The sequence below is a fragment of the Balearica regulorum genome, chromosome 17 (assembly GCF_011004875.1).
Source record: "Balearica regulorum gibbericeps isolate bBalReg1 chromosome 17, bBalReg1.pri, whole genome shotgun sequence".
Lineage (NCBI taxonomy): Eukaryota > Metazoa > Chordata > Aves > Gruiformes > Gruidae > Balearica > Balearica regulorum.
This window is the reverse complement of record NC_046200.1, coordinates 16,331,813-16,355,522: the sequence shown is the minus strand read 5'-3', so window position 1 is coordinate 16,355,522 and position 23,710 is coordinate 16,331,813. Positions and strand designations below refer to the sequence as shown.

General features: G+C 65.2%; 1 protein-coding gene across 1 annotated transcript; it reads right to left on the bottom strand.

The window, feature by feature from the left end:
• Positions 1–810: 810 nt before the first annotated feature.
• SCARF2 (scavenger receptor class F member 2) lies at positions 811–22,194 on the bottom strand. Its single transcript, XM_075769275.1, has 11 exons — positions 21,984–22,194; positions 15,605–15,663; positions 13,631–13,732; positions 12,800–13,319; positions 12,466–12,684; positions 11,920–12,048; positions 9,404–9,507; positions 9,150–9,267; positions 7,533–7,654; positions 3,198–3,350; positions 811–2,809 (listed from the first exon to the last, which is right to left on the bottom strand). Exons 1-11 carry the CDS (start codon positions 22,172–22,174, stop codon positions 1,605–1,607), a joined length of 2,922 nt encoding a protein of 973 aa, XP_075625390.1. The 5' UTR covers positions 22,175–22,194; the 3' UTR covers positions 811–1,604.
• Positions 22,195–23,710: the final 1,516 nt, after the last annotated feature.

Sequence of the window (23,710 nt, the reverse complement as noted above, 5' to 3'; positions counted from 1 at the left end):
CCCGCAGGCAGCAGGCCCTGGGCAAGCGCTGGCAGCAGCAGGGCAGGCAGGGCTTTGCTGCCCTCAGTCCACTGCGCCAGGCTGCAGAGCACGAGCAAAGCGCAGGCAGAGCAGGCAGAGCACAGGCAGCAGGCAGAGAGCTTGCAAAATGCACGCAGAGATTAGCTACTGTGCAGGCAGCGCACAGGCAAATTGCAGGCAGGACTGCTCCGGAACTGCGGGCAGAAGCCATGTGGGAGAAAGCCCATCTCTGCTGGCCTCTGGCCTTGCCCCGGATTTGCCGCGTGGCAGCACCGTGCCCGGGGCTCTGTGGAGAGCCCAAATGCTGCCCCGGCTGGCAGCCCCTTGGCAGGGGGGTTAGAAAGCTGGGGTCAGAGCCCTGCACCTCACTGCCAGCCCCCCCGTGTCCCCACACATTTGTGTCCCAGCACCCAGCCAGGGGTGGCCTCTGTGCCCAGCAGCCAGAGCTCTCTTGAGCCCCAGGGTTCAATTCTGGCTACGCTGGGGAGGGTCTGACCACAAGACCGGTCCCTCTCCCGGGGCTCTTGCTGGGCTAGGGAAGGACGCTGGATACTGGGGGATGAGGGGCTCCGAATCTTGCCCCCAGGGCTGGTCTCTGCTGCCAGGCGAGCACATAGCAGCAGCCACAGCAGGACCTGCCTCCTCACCCTGCCTACCTGCCTGTACCTACCATCTCCCCACTGCATCCTGCTCAAGACCGCGCTGAGCACCCGAGCGAGACCAGGTGACGCTTGGCACATCGCCCGCCCGCAGGGAGCCTGGGGCACGGAGAGACGGCACCTGGCTATGGAAGAAATACATTTTTATTACGAAAGCGCTCTGCAGAGGTGCCAGGCTCTGTCGTACCAAACTAATCCCTCCAACTCCGCTGGATGGGACACGGGACCCCGAAGGCTGTCCAGCTCCGGCCATAAATAGTGCTTTCCTCCTGGCCAGAAGCAACCCCAGGGGCAGAGGGGAGGGTGGCATCGGTCGAAACCAGCTCGACCCCACGCCAGGCACAGTGCAGCTGCAGCGGGACCAGCAATGGAGAGCTGCACCTGGAGCCCAGGGCCCCGGGGCATGGGGTTTGCTGCCAACGATGGACGCGGGGCACGTCCCCGGCAATGCCCTGGGCACCGAGCGGCAGCACCCTCCCTCTCCCATGCACCGTGAGCCCGACAGACCGGAGTGGGGTGCGGGAAGCGAGCGGCTCCGTTACTGCAGAATATACCGTGGGTACGTCTAGTACAACAAGCGCTGCTTATGCGATCGATAATACTGCTATAAAAAAGTGGGGGGGATATGCCACACACAGACCCCCCTGGGTCGGTGGCCGAGCTGGCTCCCTGCGGTCCTGCCCTGTGCGGGGAGGGTGAGCTGCCAGACCCGGGCAGGGAGCAGGCAGCAGGGCATGGATAGGGAGGACCAGGTCCTGGGGCAGGGGAGACTAAAGGACAAAAAGGGAACAGAGAGATGGGGGGGGGGGGAAATGGAGGCTCAAGGCTCTTCCAGTGCCCCCTGCCCGGTCCAGGCTTCCACGTCCGCTGGCCATGCCGGCAAACGTCCTTCCTCCCAGCACGGGGCCAGTGCCCGGCTCCCGGTCACTGCACTGCCTGAGCGGGCACGGTGGCTGCTCTGGGTTGCTCCAGGCTGGCTTCCCGGCTCTTCTTCCTGGGAGGCTTTTTAATGGGGGTTTTCTTGGCCACTTGCTCGTTGGGGAGAGCCTGGTCCTGGCCACTGCTGGCGCTTGGCTTCTCCACCCGCTTGGGCTCCCCGGCCACTGGCTCGGCTGCCCCGGGGATCAGTTTTTGCAGGTGGGGAGAGGTGGGCAGCAGGGGCTTGCTGGTCTTCTGGCCGCCGGCGGCCGCGGAGCGCTTGGCTTTCTGTGGAGGGGTGGGCTTCTCCCGCTGGGCGCCCACCCCGTTTGCCCGGGTGCTTCCGTCCGCCTTGTTGAGGCTCTGAGTCTTTTCCTTCAGCTGGGCGGCCAGCTCGGAGGCCAGGTGGGGATGGAGGGGCTCGGAGCGGGGTTTGCTGGCACTGGGGCTGCGAGGCACATCCCTGTTGTCCCCGACCCGCCGCTCCGGCTGGAAGGCGCCCATCTTTCGGAAGGCATTCTGCACCGCCCCATTGATGCTCTCTGTTGGCTCTGAGCCTGCTTTGCTCCTCTGCTTGGGCTTGGAGGGCGACTGGGGCTCCCCGGTGAGGCTGGCTTTGCCCTCGGGGACGCCAGGCTCCTTCGGTTGCTTCTGTGCTTTCTCCTTGCTCCGTGTGCCGCCCTTCTCCTCCACTCTGCCCTGCACGCTGGCTGACGTCTCGCTCGGGCTCCTCTTCCTCTTGGCCAAGCCCTGGCCTTGCTCGGGGCTGCTGGACCGGGCGGCTGCTCGCTCCGGGGACCGGCTGGGTGCCGGCAGCGAGTTGGACTGGCTGGAGTTGTACCTGCTGTGGATCCAGGAGACTTTGGGCTTCGTGGCTGGGTCCGGGGGACGGGGCTTGGTCCTCTCTGGGGATGGCGGCTTCCCGGGGCTGCGGGGTTCCGTGACGGCATCCTCCTCCTCCTTGGACTGTTTGGAGAGACGGGCGACCCGGGCGTAGAGCGCGGCGCTGGCCGAGCCCGAGCCGCAGGAGGAACGCTCGCTGTCCGAGGACTTGAGCAGGGGCGTTTCACTGCTGTCGGCCGGGAAGGCTCTGACGGAGCCTGTCTCCTTCAGGAAGGTGTATTCGCCTGCTTCCTCCCCACCGGCTGGGGCCACCAGCTTGTCCCCGGGGGTGGCGGGTGTCCCCCTGTCCCTGCTGTCGCCCACGCTCTCTGTGGGAGGAGAGCACGGGGGTGTCAGGCAGGGACGTGCCCAGGGAGGGGAGGGACCGAGATGCTCCCACAGCACGGTGGGACAGCATCCCACCCAGTTTCCCCCCCGGTGTGTCCCCAGGCTCCCCCTGTCCCCTCCTCCCGGTCAGGGATCCCAGCACAAGAGGGCTCTTAAAACAACCCCAGAGCAGCAAGCGCCAGAGGACAGAGCTCTGAAACCCTGCGGGAGGCAACACCAGCACCTGCACCCCTTCCCAGGGCACAAGGAGCCAGGGCGACACGGTCCCCACTGCGCGAGGGTGACATCTCTCCACCGAGCAGGAGGTGACACCTCTCCACCGACAATGGCCCCAAAGTGCCCTGGGAAGTGCCCTGTGCCCCTGCTCACCTTCATGGGGGACGCAGTACACCGGCCCCTCGTCCATGGTGTCGAAGGAGGAGAAGGAGCCGCGGGACGACCAGGACGGGGAAGGCTGCTCCACCACGGAGGGCGGCTCGATGAAGCTGCAGTTCAGGGTGTTCTCCAGGTCGTGGTGGGCCACTGCGAGGGGGAGGAACCGCTGTCAGCACCCGCCCTGCCGGACCCCCTCGCCCCCGTGCTGGCCGGGAGGATGGGATGCTGCACAGCTGCCCCTGCCCAACTTGCTGGTGGGTCTTGGGGACGGGGGCAGTGTCCCATGGACGAGGACAGCTCTCGCTGCGCATCCCCCCCCACATCCCCCAGCCAAGCGCCTGCATGCAGAGGCCGTGAACCGGCATCCCCCATGCTTGGGGACAAGTGGCTGCGGACAGCAGAGCCTGTGCAAGCCTTACACCTCCCATCTATCCCCCTCTCCAAGGCAGGTCTCCAGCTGCCCAAATCCAGGACTGTCCCCTTCCTGGGAAAAGAAATGCTGGCTTTAATTGCACTAATTTCCACTTTGGCATCACTGGTCGCATTTTCCTTCTCCTTCTGCTTCTGCCAAAGGAGGTAGAAGGAGTGATGCCCTCAGCAGGGGGATGCACAGTGCTGTTTTTTCCCTATTCTGTCACTTCATAATCCCTCTGACAGCTTTCCCATCCTGGAGCTGAGGAGGACCATCCACCCTCACCCTGACACTGCCCTTTCCGCCGTGGGGTCCACCCACAGAGAAGCCAAGTGGAAGAGGAAAACCACCAGAAAGGAAAAACTTGGTGTTAAAAATAAAAAAGCTGAGCAGTGACAGTTGTCTGGACTGTTTTTTCTGTTTGATCATTTTTAAGGCTTTTTACTGGATAAGCTCATGTCCCAACGCACCCCACGGTCCTTTTCTGGGTGCCTGCAGCTTTGGCATTGTCCTCGGGGTACCCACAGGACGGTGGCAGCACCCAGCTGGGTGGAGGGGACCGACGCTCCCAGAGAGCCAGGCAGCATCAGATGCTCTTGTCCCCGTCCCGCTCCCGGGGTGGTGGCAAGGGCTGGAGCCCAGGCAGAGCCCTGCTTTGCAGCAAGGACTGCAACAACCCAGCGCGCAGGGCAGGTTCTCCCCGCACAGCCGCTGTACATAGATATTTCCAGGTGTTTGTACCCTCTGCCTGCACATCCCAACCAGCTAAGTCGCGTTGCAATTTCCTGCTCAGGCTGTTTGATTCTCGCATCACCTCCCTGTTTTACAATAAAATAACTCTGAGTGTTATTGGGATGCCCACTGGAACACTTATTCTTTATTAGGGAACCTGGCTTTAGAGATGCAGGGTGATTAAACTGATGGCAGCGATGCACGCTCATCCCTGCATAGTTTGGCTTCTTCGAGAAAGTAAAAAAAAAAAAAAAAAAGCAAGCAGCGGTATTTAAAGAGCAAACGGCCTGGCAAGGGGGAAGCGGCAGTTTCAACATGGCTTTCCTTGTAATAAAAACCAAAAAGGGAAAATTAAAAGCAGCCGGCTGGAAGCGGATGAAGGGAGATGCTTCCTGAGAGGGGGCGTGACAAGTGGCTGGGACTCACGGCCACGAGGCGTCTCGGGGACTCGGAGGAGAGCCGGGATACAGCCAAAGCATAAAAAGAGGATGTTCAGTGCACCCGGAGAAGGGCTCGGGGGCTCCTGTGTTGTCCCCTGGGATTTATCCTTCCCCGGCTGATATATCACAGGCTGATGGGGCTGGGAGAAATGTGGGTGCTTCCCATGGGTCCCCTCCTGCTGCTTCTCCCTGAAACCTGCTGGAGCCACAGCACCATGGTGCTGACCCCAGCCCTATGCGCACGGCGACCGATCGGTGTCAAGACCAGGACGAAGCGGTGAGGAGCGGCAGCGGGGCTGTGGGAGGGTGACCCCGCAGCCCTCCTGACCACCTCCTCCCGCTCACCCCGAGCTCCCCACGGTCGGCGTCACCCTCGAGGCTGACGAGAGGGATGCGGTGCTGGGCTGCAGGAGTGGGCACCCCGCGGTGCAGGGCTTGGGTTAGCCCTGGCATCCACGAGGCAACACACAAGACCCACACTGGTACCGCTGACATCCCGGGCAAGCAAACCCCGTGAAACCCAGGCACACAGGGATGCCCAAACCCTGGCACCGCGGGCTGCCAGCTCAGGGGTAACCCCCTGCGAGATGCTGCGGATAAGAAGCCGGTGCTGAGGCTGGGGAGCAGCTTTCGAGGGGGGCACCCGGGGCTCCAGGCACCCGGTGAGCTTCGGTGGGGCTTCAAAACCTGCTGCACCACTTGGGGAAGCTCTACCACGCGTGGGCTTGTGCTCGCCAGTGGTGACTATGATCATGTTTGAGCCCAGAAGGGAAAACCCACCCGGTGCCAGGACCGGCACGGCCGCGGTGGGGGCTCTGCAAGGATGCGAGCAAACCCGGAGTGACCATCTACTGGGTGTCCTCAGCTCTGCCCAGCACCGGTTTCACCCTGACATCCCCACAGGGTCCTGAGCACCTCCAGCACTGACCTGGCGCTTGCAACGAGGTGTTTCAGCAACCCCTGGACCCTCCTGCCAGGGCGGGACCAACACGGGGAACAGGCGGCCTGTGCCACCACTACCGGCCACCACGGCTTCAGGTGGAGCCACACGCTGAGGTGGCCCTGCTGCCCCCGGGCATCACAGGGTGCAGCTGCCACAGGCACCCCGGGGGTCCCCAGGCCCAGCGGGGGCTGGGGGCATCTCCGGATCATGCACTGGAGGGACCAGGAGCTGCCGAAGCCCCCACCGGCTCCGCTGTGCCGCATGGGCTAACACGATGAACATGAGGCAAGCTCTGATCAGAGCATCCCCCCCCCGGAGAAATAACAACCCCAACCCCAGGAAAAGGCTCCGGGAACAACCCCAGCCTGCCAGGACCCGAGACCATCCTCAGCATCCCTCCAGCACCAGCACCATCCCGAGCATCCCTCTGACACCAGCACCTTCCTGAGCATCCCTCAAGCACCATCCTGAGCATCCCTCCGGCACCAGCACCATCCTGAGCATCTCTCCGACACTAGCACCATTCTCAGCATCCCTCCGACACCAGCACCATCCTCATCATCCCTCCAGCACCAGCACCATCCCGAGCACCCCTCTGGCACCAGTGCTATCCTGAGCATCCCGCTGGCACCGGCACCACATCCTCAGCCTTTCCCGGGGCTGCTGCCGCCCTGTTTACACAGAGCAGCTGGGTGGGAGCCAGCTGCCTCCAGGCCAACGTGGGGAAGGCGCAGGCAGCCCACTTGAGCCCCCCCCGCCCTCGTCGCACACAGGCACCCTCTGTCCTCCCCAAGCCCTGCCCGGCCCCTTCCACAAACACGGCCTCTGTTATCCTTGCAGCAGGAATGTTTCTCCGGCCAGGGCGCATCCTGCTCCAGGGCAGGGCTCTGCTGTGCCCCACGCAGCAAGGAGTCGTGCCCCCTCGCCCCTTGAAGCTGGAGCTTGGGCATGGCGTGCCGGGACAGGGGCCACCGCCGTGTTCCCCCCAGGATGGGGGATTTGGCCTCACGCTGAGCTGCTGCGTGCCGGGACACGGTCGTCTGGGGCACCCGCCAGCACTGCCCGCCCCGGGAGGCGCTGGGCTCGGGGAAGGGGGCACAGGGCTGAGCCCCATTGCCAGCGCAGGGTGAGGTGGGCTGCCTTTGCCACCCGGTTTATTCAGCACATCCCCAGCTCCTTGCACTGGGGTGAGCGCAGGGAAGTTTCAGCGTGTGCGGGGTACAGCGTTCCCCAGCTGCCTGGGTGCACGAGGTCCCTGACATTCCTGGGCCAGGCGCTTTGCCAGGTGCGAGCAGCCCCCTACGAGCCCAGCTTGTGCCCGGGCAGCATGGGGAGGTGACGCAGAGTCCCTGCCCCTCTGTCCTCATCATGTCCACTGCTCATGGCAGCAGGGCGGGCTCTGGCATGGGTGCTCTGGCCCCACGCAAAGCCGGGGCAGGACTGGGACCAAAAGGGCAAACGAGGCGTTTTGCTGCCACAACGGGGACCGTTCCTCTACCGAAAAACCTCACAAAACAGCCAGCAGAGCTCCAGGCACCAGGCACCCCCTCGCAAAGCAAAACGATGTGCTTTGAGCCCCAGAAGCTGCAGACTGAGAAAGGACTGAGCCCCTGCAAGCCAGGCAGCTCGCACCAAGCATCGCGACGGTCCCAGGGACCCACGCGTCCCCGTCACGGCTCTGCCGTGCTCACCGCCCTGCGCTCAGGGCTGGAAAGGACGCTGTGAGTCACGCGCGCTGCCCTGCCAGGAGTAAAGCCCCTGGGGTCTGGCTCTTTCCCCCTGCCCCAACCCCAGCACCTTACCCACGACCTTGGGCAACTTCTGGCGGCGCAGGGGGATGCGCGGGAGCTTCATGCCGATCCGACTGAAACGCCCGCACAAGCGTCTCGGCGGCTTCTTGGCTGCTGCCGGGTCCTGGCTGGAGCTGCGAGAGAAAGCCCCATCAGAGAGGCACCGGCACCCGCCCCGCGGCGGGGACGGCCTGCGCGGGGGCAGACAGCAAGTCAGGAGCTCAGGGGTGCTGCCAGTGCAAAGGGGTTTCGGGGGAAGAGCCCGGGGTGGCTCAGGGCAGGGGGTGCCCGGGGCACAGGGACCTGCTGGGGCTGCTGCCAGCCCCAGGCACCGGTGCACACATCGCACCGGGATGCAGGGCCAGGGGACGACGGCCGGGCCGGATTCAGCTGTGGCCGTCGGTAGCCCGGCCCCAAAACACTCGCGATGCCGTGCCAAGACCCTGAATCGTTCAAAAAAATAAAAATCATCCCAACCCAAAAACAAACACGTGGCTTCTCTCTATTTGCTCTCTGGTTTTGAAGCCTCCTGGGGCCGACGTTTCAAGCAATTATCTGCAGCCGCAGGGGCGAACGGCTTCGCGTGTCGATGCAAGGCAACCTGCGACGTGCCCGCCGCCGCGGCAGTCCCTTGGGATGCTCCGGCAAGGGACCGCCGCTGGCACAGCACCACGGGTGACCCTGCTGTCTGGGGACATTGCGGGGGTCCGGGCACACCGGGAGAGAGGAATCAATTTCGAGCCGTTTCCCCTCTTCCTGTGCGATACTTCACCGCGCGGGGCCGTGTTTGTGCTTTTATCTGCGGGATAATTACACGCAGCCCCCAGGCTCCCCAAGCCAGATGTGCTGGGCTGGGATGGAGCTGGCAGGGCTGCAAGGGGAGGCTTCTGGAAAATTCCCATGCAGTGGCCGGCGGCACAAGGAGAGGTTTTCTCTGCAGCCGGAGGAGCTCCTGTGGCCCGCCCATCCCTTGCTGAGCAGCACAAGCCTTCTTGCCCTGGAATGGGGCTGTCCCCATCCCTGTCCCCATGGTGGGATGTCACCCAGTGCTGCCGAAATGCAGCCGGCATCCCGACCTCGCTCCCTGCCCCGAACGTCCCTGTGCGGGACAGCTGGCAGTGCCGCAGCCCGTCACCCCCCCAGGTCTTGCTCCACGGCCCAGGGGTTTGTTTGGGGGTCTCGGTCACGTCTCGATGCCCTCGCTGTATTTTAGGGTTCCCTTTGCAGATCAGCTCCAGCCCCCCGCAGAATGGCAGGGACCTGGTGGGTCTCCAGGAAGTGATGGCCCAGGGGAGGGAAACAAAGTCAGGGAGAAGGGAAAGGGGGTCCCCAGGCAGGGCTCACCCCGAGCCCCTCCATCGGCCCCCCAGCTGGGTGCTGCCCTGAGGATGCGGCGGGACCTGCTCAGACCCCAGGGATGTGCAGGGCACACGGTGCCAGGCAGGCAGCGCTGCCCTGCCTCAGTTTCCCCACAGCGCCGCTGTCCCAGCGTGATCCCCACATCCCCCCACTGTTCCCAGCCCTGCAGCGCTCACTGACGTCCCCAGCTGTCCCCAGACCCTTAGCTCCCCCCCTTGCTCAGGCTTTGCAGCAGAGCCCGGCGAGAGCACCCCCGGCCCCGGCACTCACCCACGGGCTTCGTCCTTCTTGCGGCAGACGCAGCAGCAGCAGAGCAGGGAGAGCAGGAGGATGAGCAGCAGCGCCAGGAGGGCTCCCGCCCCGATCACCCCCATCCGTTGGTTGGCCTCTGCAAGGCAAAACCGGCCAGCTCAGCGCCAGGGCCAGCTCAGCGCCAGGGCCAGCTCCGTGCCGGGGCCAGCTCCACGCCGGGGCCAGCTCCGCGACACAGCCCGGCAGCCCGACCCGTGCCCGCCGGCACTCACCCATGTGGCAGGCGCCCGTCAGCGGGTCGCAGGCGCCGTCGTGGCAGCCGCAGGCTTCGGCACAGTTGGCTCCGTAGCGGCCGGGTGGGCAAGTCAGGTTACAGCTGGAGGGCAGGGGCTGGATGAGAGCGGTGCATCCCCGCCCCCCTCCCGGTACAGCGAGCTGGGGGCCCTTGGGCTGCTTCCTCCAGCCAAACCCTCCGTGCTCCAGGGAAAAGGGGGGGCACATCTCCGGCCTGCTCCGACACAGCCCCCCCCGCACCCTGCAGGGAGCAGGAGCCCATCGCCCACCCCCCCGCTTCGCCCATCGCTCAGGGGATTTGGCCCGGCTGGAGCTCAGACGGTGCTCCTTGCGCGGGGCTTCGCAATTAGACACAGTAATTACGAAAAGTCGTTAAGCCAGTGGTGACATCTAAAGACACCCTGGTGTCACACGCGGGGTTTCCAGCTCAGCCCAGCGGCAAGCCGGGCAGGGCCACGGTGGCCACGAGCTGGGAAGGTGCCTGGATTGATTTTATTTTTATTTTTTTGGCCTCCAAGAAGGAAAAACAACTGAGCGGCCCTGAGGCATCCACTGTGTCAAGGCAGACTCTCCCGGTTCAGCTAAGCCCAGCATCAAATTTCACCACGGGTAAGATGACCTCCCCGGCGGTGTCACCGAGGAGATGGGGACACACGTGAACGGGCACCCACCCGCGAGCATCAGGGGCTCGAACACGGAAAACACGTGCCAGGCACACGCCAAAGCAACCAGGGCTCTCGGTGTTGGCATGACTGACCCAACCTGCCACCCCCGCCGTGGGACAGGCACCACGGTGCAGGACCCAGATGGATTTGGGGGACGCCAGCGGTGCTGCTGGGCACCGAACCCTCTGCCGGCAGCAGCATCCCGGCCGGAGCAGCTGCAGCCGTAAGGAGCCAGTGGGCTCCACTCCCCCACCCCGGGATGCAGCTGCCCCCCAGCCCTCGGCGCCGTGCCCGGAGGCGGCTCAGCCCATTTCACACTCCGCTGACATGCAAAGTGCCGCCCCGGCCGAGCCTCATGCCCGCCAGGCGCCGTGTGCCCGCCGGGACAGGCGCTGAGCCCCCGCGGCCGCTCCGAGCAGCTGCGCCGGGGCAGCAAACGTGGCAGGACGAGAGCAGGGAAATTCCCCCGGCAATGCAAAAGCCCTCACCCCACCGCTTGGACCCACATCTCTGCCCCAAACTGAGATTTTGGGAGAGCAGAGGGGGCAGGTTTTTTTCCAAGAGGATCTCGACACCTCTGCGAATGATGCAGAGGAGAAAAACTGCTTTGTGCACACCATAAATATTTTAGCAGCCTTTCCTTTAGCATCGTCCTGATGTAAAGCTGCGAGGACATCCCTTCTGCCTTCCTCGCAGAAATTGTCCCCTTTTCAACAAAATTACATGCTGCTGACAAAAACATTAGTTTGCACAGTCCCAGGGATCCACCCAAGCACCAAGAAAGTCCCCGAGCCTGCCTGGCGTGCATCTGTATGGCACAGCTCAGCCCGCGGCTGCAGCTCCGGGATGCTGCTGGGACCAGGGCTGCATCCCGAGCATCCCCAGCGCCGCACCGGGACCTCGCGACAATTTAATTCACGCGCTGCCATCCGGTGCCGTGCCGAAATCGCCGCCGCACACCCCCGGTGAGCACCAGGACCCCCTTCGCTACCGAAGGTGGTAACGATGCCCAGCACGGGCATCCTGAGCGGGTGCCGGTGCCCAGCTGGCTCTTCCGGCAGCACGAGCAGTTGGCGAAGCCCCAAAACCCCCCACCTGAAATGCGAACGCTCCCTCTTTATAGGCCCCGAGTGAAACGCTGGCACGGGCAGCATGCGAGCTCCAAGTGCCTCTTGCTGCCATCACCCTTGTTAATTAACCAGCCAGTTAATTGCTGGGAAAATCTGAGCAACACCCGGCAGGACCTGGGGGAGTTGTTTGCATGCCCCGGCCGGGTGGGAATCATTTTCCTCGCCTTTTCAAACAGCATTTCAGTTCCATGCTGGAAAAAACCACCAGGGGATGCGAGCAGGACGGCGACGTCCCTTGTGCCCCTTCCTTGGGCAGGGGGAGGACTGGGGGGCTCTTCCCTGGGGTGCGGCAGACTCTGGCCAGAGCCGCAGCTCGCAGCAGGGGCACCCCACGGATGCCATGCCCGTGAAGCTATTTGCTATTCTGGGATGTGGTTTTCTCTCTCTTCTCAGCTAGAAATTCTACCCTGGACTTAAAAAAATACCCAACAAACCAACCCCAAACCACCGTTTTGTCGACAGCATTTGTTTTTGCCAAATAGCCATTTCCTAAAGCAGAATCCCTCTCTCGCGGCGTTACCTTGCTGCTACCGGCTCCACGAGCACGGCCGTTCGCTCCAAAAGCATCTGAATTATTGCCCACGAGTGCTTCCACTGCAGGAAACCCCTCGGCTGGGAACTGCGTAGGACCCACGGGGGCAGGACATGCCCGAGCATCACCCGTGCCCCGGGGCGCACCCCGAAGCGTGGCTCACTTACTAGGTGCCGTGGGAGCCAGGGTGGCAGAGGCACCGGCCCGTCTCGAAGTGGCACTGGCCGTTGACGCAGTCGCTGCAGACGAAGGCGCAGTTCTCCCCGTACGTCCCGTTCCGGCACTTGGTTTCACACCTGGGGAGGGATGAGGGCAGGCGGCTGGAGCACCCGCAGCTCCCGGGCACCCTGCCGTCTCCCCCCAGCCCTCCCGCCCACCCTCCTGCCTGCAGGCAGGGAGCTGGGGCTGCGCGTTGTCAGCCCCGTTTGGATGCTGCAAAGCCCTGGACCCGATCCTGGGCAGAAGAGCCTGCAGGGAAGCACCCCGGCTTCAGCGCTGAGCCCTACCACGAGCGCCCAACGTTACCTGGGGGCATGGGGCGGGGGTCCCACAGGCTCCCTCCTGTCCCACGGCCGTGCCAGCGGGCTCGGTCCACCCCTCCCTCCTCTCCTGGCTGCGGAGACCCACAGCTGCCCCCGGACCCCGGGCAGGGAGCAGCAGGGAGGGTGGGCATCGCTCCACGGGGGCCCAGCCCCGCACCCACCCACACTCACCGGTCTCCGATCCAGCCCGGGTTGCAATGGGAGCACTTGCCGTTGATGTGGTTGCAGGTGTGGCCATCCTTGCAGGGAGGACAGAGCTTCTCGCAGCCCTCTCCGTAGAAGCCGGGCGAGCAGGGCTGGTCGCACTTGGTGCCGTTCCAGCCCGCCTCGCAGGTCAGGCAGCGCCCGTCCGCCACGGTGCACGGCTGTTGGCTCTTGCATTGCCCACACCTACGATGGCCGAGGGGGGACCCATCACCTGGCGTAGCACCCCCGAAACCTCCTGCCGCCACCTCCCACTGAGCCCACGGTGCCGGGTCAGGCCCAGCGGGGTCTGGCCACTCACCGCCTCCTGCAGCCTTGGCCGTAGAAGCCAGCTGGGCACGCCTCGCGGCAATACTTCCCCCGGTAGCCCGGCTCGCACGTGCAGGTCCCATCCACCTGATTGCACTTGCCCTTGTAGCACTGGCAGTACCGCTCGCAGTGGAGCCCGAACGTCCGCTCCCGGCACTGGCAGCGCCCCGTGAACTGCTCGCAGGGCGAGTTGTTGCAGGAGCACTGGTTGGTGCAGCCGCGGCCCCACCAGCCGGGCTGGCACAGGCAGTTGCCCGTCTGCTGGTCGCACTGGGAGTTGTGGCTGCAGTAGCAGGAGCTGGAGCATTGGGGTCCCCACCAGTTGGGCTCGCAGGTGCATTTGCCCGTCTTCTGGTCGCACTTGCCGTGCTTGCAGAGGCAGATGTTCTCACATTTGGGACCCCAGCGGTTGGGGTTGCAGGTGCACTGGCCCGTCACGTCCTCGCATTGCCCGTTGGGGTGGCAGCTGCACATCTCCTTGCAGTCGGGACCCCAGAACTGCCGGGGACACTCTGTGGGCAGAGCCATCAGCCCTGGCACTGCCCGTGGGACAACCCCACCACCGGGCACCAGTGGACACCCCCACTCCCAACAGGACGTCTCGGCCGCAGTCCCTCCTCCTCCCCGCGCACTGGGTCTCAGAGGAGACCCCTCCAAAGGGACAATGCCGGGGGACAAAGCCCGGGGAGGGGACGACAGGCAAGGGCAGAGCAAGAGCGTCTGCAGCCCCATCCCTCATGCTCTTGCTCTGGAAAGTCACCCCGGGACGAGCGAGCACCCCAGGGCCACCCCGGCGAACACGTGGGCACCCGCCGGTACTCACTGGTGTCGCAGTTGGCACCGAAGTAGCCATGTCGGCAGCGGCACTCGCCGGGCCTGACGCACACCTCGTTCTCCTTGCAGGTGAAGTTCCCCTCGCACACGGCTGGACGGACGGACAGACGGCAGGCGTGAGCGTGAGTGCTGCCAGGCTCATCCCCGCTCCCCCAACCCCCCCAGCCCCGTGGCGCAGGGGAAGAGGTGCCTGGTGGCACTCTGCGTGCTGCTGAGCCACGGCACCGTCACCGTCCTGGCAAGCAGACGGGCAGGCTGGACGGGACCCTCGCCAGAACAATGCCACCAGCATCCTGCCCCCAGCTCAGCCCTGTGCCTGTCCTCAGCCTCCTGCCACCCAGCTCAGCTCCATCCCGGCCACCGGCCTCCTGCCCGCAGCCCAGCCTGGCCCTGCGCCCAGCGGCAGCGTCCCTCGCTCAGCGCCGGGCAGGGGCTGCCGGCAGGCGCGGGGGGAGAACGGGGACGTGGGGTGCGGGGGGGTGTGCGGGCAGCCACGAGCACGGTCCGCCCGTCCCCCCTCCCCGCACTCCTTACGGACCAGAGCGGTGTCACTGCCACCCCTGCCACCGCCTCTCCCGCGCGGGCCACCAGCCCCCAAAGGCCACTGGCCCCTCCCCGGCCGCGGGGACCTTGCGCTGGGGCCGATGCCCAGAGCGGGGCAGGCGCAGGACAGGGAACGGGCAGCACCGCGGTGCAGGCAGGTGCAGGCAGATCCCGCGTGGCCCTGGACAAGTCTCCTCAGCCACTGGGAGAGGGAGAGCAGACCACCCATCCCATCCACCTTACCTGGGAGTTCTTAGACCTACGGTGATGGATACTATAGAAACCCCTAAAATAGACAGATCACACAGGTTAGGAGCAGTGAGTCTAACGGTTAGAGCAGGTTGGGGGGGGCAAGGAGATGGGGACAGCTCGCTCGTGGGACCGTCCTCCCCCCGCTGTCCTGGCAGACCCTGTCCTTCTCCCTTCCTGCCGGCACGCCGAAGGGACCGCGTCCTGTTCCCGGCACGCGGACACCCCACTCATGCAGCGAGCGGTTACGAGGGCTCATGCACGGTGGGTTAGTTGGTTACGTGGTCTTGGCTGCCGGCTGCAGACTGCTGACGCCCCGGGCCGGTGCGCAGAGCCCTCCTGGCTCTCCTGGGGCGAGGCGAGCCCCGCGGCCGCCCGAGACTGCGGGGAGTAGCACAGGAACCCCAAACCAGCCACCTGCATCGTGGCGGCGGTGCAGGGGGTGAGAGCTCCCGAGGCTTCCTGCTGAGCATCCGTGCCGGGCTCGCTGTGGCCCCCGGTAAGAGCTGTAACGCCTGGCGTGGCCCCAGCTGGGGCTGCCCTGCCTGCAGGCTCGGTGGCCCCTGCCTGCCAGCCTGCCTGCCCCGGCAGCCTCTCCCCAGCGGGGCCGCGAAGGACACGTGCCTGGTCCTGGCGGCTTCTCCTCCGCCGGCGGCTCTGGCTGGGCTCCCCATGCTGCTGCAGCACCCGTGGGAACTCTCTGGGTCCAATCCCTGCAGCTGCACCTTCCCTGTCCCCACGCTCCACCCCGGGGGACACCTCGCTGTCCCTTGGGTCCCAGAGCAGCACCCCCAGATCCTTAGACCCAAAGCTGGCCGGCACAGAGAGAAACCCCGCAGCCTGGCAGCGGGGGTGATGCTCCCCGCAGAGGAGCCCAGAGGGGGCTGGGGCACCCCAGGGCATCGCTGTGGGGGCAGGGGGTACCCCACGCTGGGCTCTGCGGCCAGCACCCATTCCCTCCATGCGCTGCTGGCTTCGAGCACCGCAGGGAGGTAGGACGGGCTCCAGCATCCCCCCGGGGGGACCGGCTGCAGGCAGAGGTCCCCGGCACAGGGGCGTCCCACCGCGGGGCACATCAGGGTGGCCCCTGACAGCAGTGCTGAGGCCAGGAGGGCTCAGCAAAGGATGGGCAGATGAGCAGCGTCCAATGAAGCAAAATGCCGGTACTTACCTATTAAACACTCGCTTCCCTGTTGCCTCCATCCTGGGCAGCACACGAGCACCGAGGAGCTGCAGGGGAAAAAAACCCACCACAAATGGTTATGACTCTCAGAAAGTCCTGGTCCTTCCCAAAATCCCACCGGGAGCACCGATGCTGTGATGGTGAGAGGTCCCGCTCCTGGTCAGCTGAACCCTGGCTGGGGGCTGCTGCACCCCATGGGGCAAGGAGAGCTGTCGGCTCTTCCTCTGCCGTGCAGGGAGCACAGGTCTGCGGGGGCGCTCCCGTGGGCACTGGGAGTGAGGACAGGACCAGTTCCTCCCATTAATCAGGAGCGACAAAACAACGAAAGTCACGTTTGCAACCATTATTGTTCAAAAAAAAATCCCAAAGACCCCCAAAAGCTGGGAAAAAAGGGGAAGGCTCTAAATGTCCCAGGGGAAAACCAACTGCTCTGCCCCTGAGGTTCCGACAAAGCTGCCTGCTCCCGGGATGGGATGGGATGGTGCCTGCAGCCAGGCCCCCGGCTTGTCTCCTCTGGGTGCTGGACCTCCCCGCTCAGGAGGGTGCTGCGGTGAGCGGTGGCTGCACCCGCACGCCAACATCCCCATGCTGCTCTGCTCTGCCTGCACCCTGCTGCTGCCTTCTGCCTGCCTGCACCCTGCTGCCTGCCTGTACCCTGCTGCCTGCCTGTACCCTGCTGCTCTCCTCTGCCTGCCTGCACCCTGCTGCCTGCCTGTACCCTGCTGCCTGCCTGTACCCTGCTGCTCTCCTCTGCCTGCCTGCACCCTGCTGCCTGCCTGTACCCTGCTGCCTGCCTGCACCCTGCTGCCTGCCTGCACCCTGCTGCCTGCCTGCACCCTGCTGCTCTCCGCTGCCTGCCTGCACCCCGCTGCCTGCACAGACCCTCCATGCGAGGTGCCAGCAGGAGCCAGGAGCGGACCGGGAAGGAGCCCATGGGTGCCGGCAGCACCTGTAACCCCCCCACGGGTGCCGGGGCAGCAAGTGCCCCCTGGGCTCAGCCCTGTCCTGCCAGCGCTGGGCAGCGCAGCTCAAGGGACCCGCGTGTCCACTCGCAGCTGGCTGGCTGCCGCAGAGAGACCGAACACGACCTAAACCCCAGGTTCGCTGGTGAGGGCACCCCAAAGGCAGGCTGGAACCGCCCTGCCGGGGCGGCTGGAGCACAGCCCAGGGACATCCCTCACGCAGGAGCTGGACGATGCCAACTGCAAGCGGCTGGGATGTCCCTGAGCCCTCGGGTGTCCTGGAGTGCCACCACCTCCAGGGAGCAGCGTGCACGGGATCATCAGACAAAGCATTTTTGGCACAAGCTTGACCCCGGCCAACACCAGGATGGGGGCTCGGACCCCCTCAGCCAGAGACGCTCAGCTCCCCGCTGGGATGGGACATGGGGGCACTAAGCAGGGACACCTCACCCACGCCTGGTCAGTGACCGCCCCCCCAAGCGAGCGGCTGGGGGCTCGTGATGCGGCAACCCAGGCGCGGGGAAAACGCTCCCCGTGCCGTGCCACCGCAGGAACCCCCGGGCGGGGGACCCCTGCTCATCCCCAGGGAGATCCCTGGGGCGACCCACACCGCCTGGTCCCTGCCGGCGACCGAAGCAATGCTGGAGGGTTATAAACGGTCTGAGCGGACGCTGCAGTCGAGGAAAACTTTACCCGGGCTGGTCCGGCGTCACAGCCTGGAATGCGTTTTTCTTTTTTTTGTTGTTTTTTTTTTTTCTTTTCCTTTTTATATGTAACAAATGCAGAAGAGGAGGAGGAGACAGAGAGGAAGTATTCGCTCAAAACCCAGCGCAGTCACAGGACCACGTCTGGCTGCCAGACCGCCTTGTCCTGGGGCCGGGGAGGGAGCTGCCAGCAGCCCCCCGGCCAAACGCGGGTACCGGGGAGGCTGGACGCAGCTCCCACCGCCGGCCCCTCGGCGGGCAGCACCCGCACAACCGAGCCGGGAGCATCGCATCCCCCTTTTCGTGGCGGATGGTGAAAAATTGGAAAGGAGGCAGAAAAGAACCACAAAAATGATTCAAGGCCTGGAAAAAATGCCTTGCAGCCGGAGCCCAAAATAGCTCCATCTATTCAGCCCGTCGAAGCGGTCGCGAGAGGCTGCGACGGCAGCCGGCGTGTACACCCCACACAGGGACCCCGGCGCTCACGTGGGGGGCTCTGCTCTGGCCGAGCACGCGAGGGGATGCACGGCGTTAATGGCAAAGCGGGGGTCAACCACCAAACCACCTCCCTGAGGATCGGGGGGGCTGGAGACGTTCTCTGCAAGATGCTTCAGGCCGCCCTCCCCGCGAAGCCCCGCGAGCTGTGTCGGGATGCTCTGGCGCAGGCAGGAAGGGTCTGTGGTGCCCGGACCCTCCTACGGCACGGCCAAAGCACCCGTTGTCCCACCTGGGGTTGCTTTCACCACTCCGACCTTTAGAAATTCAGTGTTTGGTGGTTTTTATTAGATGAAACCGTCGCAGGTTTGCAAGGGGAAACTCCTCCGCTTGGGAAACCTCCTCCCTCGAACAGCTCGGCCTGGCCACCAAAACGGGCATCACAGATGACGCCCCAAAAAGCATCACCTGCGATGAGAGCCCCCAGCCGACAGCGGGGAGCTGGGACCTGCTGCAACACGGCGGCAGGAAGGAAAATCCTTCCCCTGCTGTGAGCTCGGAGGCGGCGAGTGGGACCGTGACCACCCCCAGCCGGGACCCCAGCCCACCCACCACCTCTCCGGACGCAGGATACGTCCTTATCCTTTCACCGACAGCTAACCTCTCCTTCACCATGCCCAACAGCATCCCGCACCCCTCCGCTCATCCCCTGCCTCGCTGCTCAGCGGCTCTGGCAGCAAACAAACTCGCTCCCGTTGCAAGGAGAGGCAGCCGGGATGCAGCACTGGGTAACTGGTGCTCCCAGTGCGGTGCGGGGACTGGTCCCCGAGCACAGCCAGCCCCAGGTAGGGTCGGTGCTGGCTGCAGAGGTGCCCAGCACCCGTCAGGTCTGAAACATCTCCCATGGTCTCAGCTCCTCCCAAGAGGGCTCACTCCATAGCCCTGCGACCACTGCAACTGGGATAACTGGGAGATGTGTTTAAAGGCTCGCTCCTGACCCACACGGACATGCCACCGCAGATGTGCCTGGTGTAAACAAGTTTTCTGTTTCTTTTTCTTTTCTTCAAAGCACTACAAATGCTGGGAAAAAGACAAAATAAAAGCTGCTTCGAAGCTGTGGCCGGGGCTTGGGAGCTTTGCTGATGTGGAGGAAAAGGCGCGGGGACGTGGGCAGAGCCGGAGCGGTGACCGGCAGGGACGGGTGCCCAACGCCAGCGTTGCCCTCGGCACATGGCCGCATCCTGCTCACGCCGAGCTTCAGCGGGACATAGGTCCTCTGCAAATGCTCCGGGGGTTTCTACGGAGGCAGAATATTTTTCTTGTGGATTAATAACCCGCGTTGCCCCCAGAAGGACATCTTTACCTACAGCTACGGAGGGGACTCCCGAGGCAGGAGGGACAGCCCCTCACCCGGACCAAAGCAGCCCCCTCCTAGTTAATGAGGAGCAGGCTCACAGCCCCAAAAGCAGGAGCGAGACCCCAGGGCTGGGGTGGGAGCTGCTGCCCGTGGTCCCAGGCAAGACCTCCCGCTCTCAGCCCGCCGGACGGAGCTGCAGAGGAGCCCTGCGGGCGTGCAGCGTGTCCCCAAGGCCAGAGCAGCACCGTCACCTCCCCCAGCCACGCGGCTGTCCCCAGGGCTCCCCACCCCAGCTCCTCCCGAGCATCACCCCGGCGCCGAGCTCCTTCTTTCTCCATGTCACCCATCCCTGGGTGCCACCGGGGCTCTTGGGACCACTGGGCCCCAGCCAGCGGCATCTCCCCCCAGCCGATGCCAGTCGCAGCTCCCCAACCCAAACCCAGCCTCGAGGTGCAGGTAAAGACAGAGATCCCCTGGTGCAGGCAGGCGCAGGATCACGTATGCAAAAGGAAACCCTTCAGACAGAGAAAGAAAAGAAAAATAAGTTAAACTCCCAAAGATTGCCAAAGGAGAGCATTAGTGAGAGCAGGACAGGGACAAAGCAACGCTCACGCGCGCAGGGCTCTCATCAGCCTGCACCTCAAACAGCAGCTTTGGAGAGGGTCACGCCGGCTTGTAACTGATTATAAAAGAGTTTCAAATTGAGCAGCAAGTTGCGTTTAGTGCACAAAACTTTAACACCAAATAGCCCCCAAATATGCCCTTTTCTCCTGCCCTAAACAGTTCCTTGAATTGCTACCCGCTAGCCGGGTCTCAGGAGGACACAGGAGAGGCTGAGGCAGAATCCTCGTCTCAGGTCCTCCAAAACCCATGGCCGACATCGCCGAGGGATGCCTTGATGCGCTCGGCAGAGCCCAGCGCTCACACAACCACCGGGCCAAGAATCCAACCAGCAGCTTTACTGGGCTCGGGGGAAACACGCTGGGATGTCCTCCCCAAGCCACGTCCAGCCCGGCTGCCCCCAGCCCCCAGCCCAGGGCAGGACCCCCAGCACCTGCCCCAGGCGCCTGGGGCCACCGAGGTGGGTTTGGGTGGTGACACACGGGGTGTCCTCCATGCCGAGGGGAGCAGCACAGTACGGATGGGGGTGGGCGGGGAGGGCAGAAGGGTTTGCATGGTGAGAGAGAGGTGGAAAATGATGCAAATGTCATCTCAGCTTCCTAGGGACCGTCCCCTTCCCACCTTGTCCGGCTCCTAGGCTGCCTTCAGGCCCCGCTCGCCATGGGAGGATGGGCACCACCACCTGCCCATCCCGTACACCCTGTCCTGCTGGCCAGCGAGTGCCTCACGGCACCCACGGTGGGGGCACAGGGAGCGAGTCCGAGCCCTGCGGCGCTGGGTGCAGCATCTCCTCCACCTCCATCCAGCGGGGATGGGGGGGGGGGGGTCCCTGTGCAAGGGGGAGCACCCAGGCACCCCATCCTCAGCACCCAGGGCAGGATACCAGGAATAGGGAGGGACGCTGCTCATGTCCCCTCTGCCACCCCAGGGCGCGGTGGCAGTTTTGCTGGGAAGCAGCTCGGCAGAGCACGGCCAGCCGAGGAGGGACCGCTCCCCGCATCGTCCCCTGGCGAGGAACGGCACGGGGCCGGGAGCTGCGGCCGCTCTGGCTCCTGAAATGCCTCCTTAGGAAACTCAGCCTGTAATTTGAGGAGGGGGCACCAGCGCCCCGCAGCCCTGCTGAATGGAGCCATTATGCGGGCCCCTCTGGCTCGCAGCACATGTTTTCCTTGTGGACTCCTCTGACCTCACAGGCGAGATGTAAAGGTGCATTTATGGCCTGGGCCCCCCATAAAGCGCAGGGGATCCCGCTCTCCTAGCCGGGGGGGCAGCGGCTGTGGGTGATTTGCTGGGGCCAGCCTGGCCAAAGAGCCTGGCCAGCACCAAGCCCGAGTGCTGTGGAGAAGCTTGGCCCCAGGTGATGCTCTGCAAAGCGACCCGTGGTACACGGAGCGTACTGGGAACGGGGACAAGGCAGTGCCAGCGCCCAGGGCCCTCCCCCCAGCCGGGCAGGCAGGATGTGACTCCCTGGGACAGCCGAGCACTGCCAGCACCCACTTTCTGAAGCCAAACCCGAGGGTCCTGGAGCTGTCAACTCTGCTATCCCAAGCAGCCCGGGGCAGCTCCGCCAGGATACCCAGAGCATCCTGCATCCTGCCAGCCCAGACTCGGCAGTGGGACTGGCCCTGGGGGGCGCAGGACAGGCCCCGGGGATGCAGGAGGGGGCCCCCACGGTGCGACCCAATCCCCGGAGGCACCAAGGACCGGCTCCCCACGGCAGAACCGGCCCCAGGGATGCAGGATTGGCCCCCCACAGCACGACTCGATCCCCGAAGGCACTCAAGACCTGCTCCCCACAGCAGAACCGGCCCTGGGAGGGAGCAGGCCCGGCCCCGGAGGCATCCAGGACCGGCTTCCCGGAACACGTCCGGCCCCTGCGGGGTGTGGGACCGGCCCCGGGGCACTCAGCACCGGCTCCCCGCCGCAGGACTGGCCCAAGGGGGCGCAGGACCGGCCCCAGCGTACCCAGGACCGGCTCCCCTCAGCACGCCCGGGGATCAGGACCGGCCCCCCAGCTCCCGGCCCCGCTCGCACTCAGCTCCTCGCCCCTTCCCCGGCTCCCCCCGCCGCAGCCCCGCACAAGCCGGACTTTGTCTTGGAAGGCGCCCAGCGCCGCAGCTGGCCCGGGGGAGGGGAGCGGCGGGTCCCGTTATCCACCTCCCCCCTCCACCACCACCCCCCCCCCCCCCCCCCCAGCCCCGCCGCACCCCACCGCGCCCCGGCCCCCGCACCGCGGCTCGGGGGGTGCCGTCCCGCCCGGGCACACCTGCCCGCCCCGCCGCTCCTACCCGCCGGCCCTGCAGACGTTCCTGCCGCGGGGGCTCAGCTCCTGCGCGGCTCCGCGGCTCAGCAGCAGCAGCACCAGCAGCAGCAGCAGCGGCGGCAGCACCGCGGCTCCGGCCCGGGCGCGCCGGGGTGGTCGCAACCCACGGGCCGCCATGACCGTCGGAGCGGCGGGGCCCGGCTTGACCCGGCCCATCCCATACGGGGCCGGGCGATCTCCCCCCCCCCCACCACCCCTCCCCGCTTCCCGGCTCCGCCGTGCCCGGTGCCCGCCCTGCCCCGGCTGCTGCTCGGCGGGCGGAAGCCGCAGTGCGAGCGCTCCGCCGCCGCCTCCCCCGCGCCCCTCTCGGCAGCGGCGAGAGGGGCCCCGCCGCCAGCCAGGAAATTCCGCATTGGTTCCCCTGACGGCGGGCCAGGCTCCGGGGGCCGCCGGCCGCCGCCTCCCCAGCCGCGGGGCAGCGCCGCCCCGACGGTCCCGACGGTCCCGGGGGTCTCTACCGGGTAAGGCAGCCCCGCGGAACCGGCGGAGGGTTTCCCAGGGAGGGAAAGGCTGCCGAGCCCTGGCTTCCAGTTCAGCCCGGGGGTCCAGTAGCTCCCGGGTGCCCGGGAGTCCTGGGAGTCCGGCAGCCCCGGGATCTGGCTGGCCGGGGGATTCAGCAGCTCCGGGGGCCCGACAGCCCCGGGGGCCGGCGGTCCCGGGGGTCTGGCAGCTCCGGGTGCCTGGGGTCCCTGGCAGCCCCAGATGTGCAACAGTCCTGGGACCTGTCTGACCTGGGGATCTGGCAGCTCCAGGAGTCCCGCAGCCCTGGGTGCCTGGCAGCCCCAGTATCCGGCTGACCCAGGGATCCAGCAACTCCAGATGCCCGACAGCCCTGGGTGCCCGACAGCCCTGGGATCTGGTTGTCCTGGAATCCAGCAGCTCCAGGTGTGTGACAGCCCCAGGGTCCAGCTGTCCTGGGGGTCTGGCATCTCCACACGTCTGGCAGTCCTGGGTATCCAACAGCCCCTGGACCAACGTGTTGGGAGCCACATGGGGACCCATGGGAGCCAAGCGGTGCCTGCAGTGACAGGGCCAAGGGAGCACGACCCTGAACAGTGGCAGCCACTGGTTAACCCACCGTAAGCACACAGCTGGGAATCGGGGGGACACACTGGCCACCCGCAGCGGTCCCACACCCCTAGCCCAGCGGGGCAACCTGGGCAATAAGCCTCCTCAGCCTGACAGCACAGCAAGGGACCAGGGCTCCCTTGACCATCACCCCGTGCCAGCTGGCTTTTCAGCTTAATGGTCACTGCAAGAGGTGGCACGAGCTTGTCTGAGCTCCAGGGACATCCGATAGCTGTATGGTGAAAGCACGGATGGGGGACACCCCAACCATCTCCCATGCGGTAGCACAGATGCAGCTAAATAGCTGCATCAATCTCCTGCCGAGTGCTGGCTGCATCCAAGGAGCTGTGGAAGGGTGTAAGGACAGTGTGCTTCTCCTGTGGAGCTGGGTCTGAGGGCCACACACCTCCGGGGGTTCGCTGTGGATGTGGAGCCTCCATCACACTAGGCACGAGTTGGGCAGCATCCTTTGGGCGAGGATTAGGGAGTCTGGGCTGGTGCCCCGAGCACCTTCCTAGCCCTGGGATCCCTCCACCGAGGAAAGAGTAAATGAGTTTGATGAGTTCTCACTGCCAACATCCTTCAGCGTTTGCAGTACGTGAGGCTGATGTACAGCGATTTCTT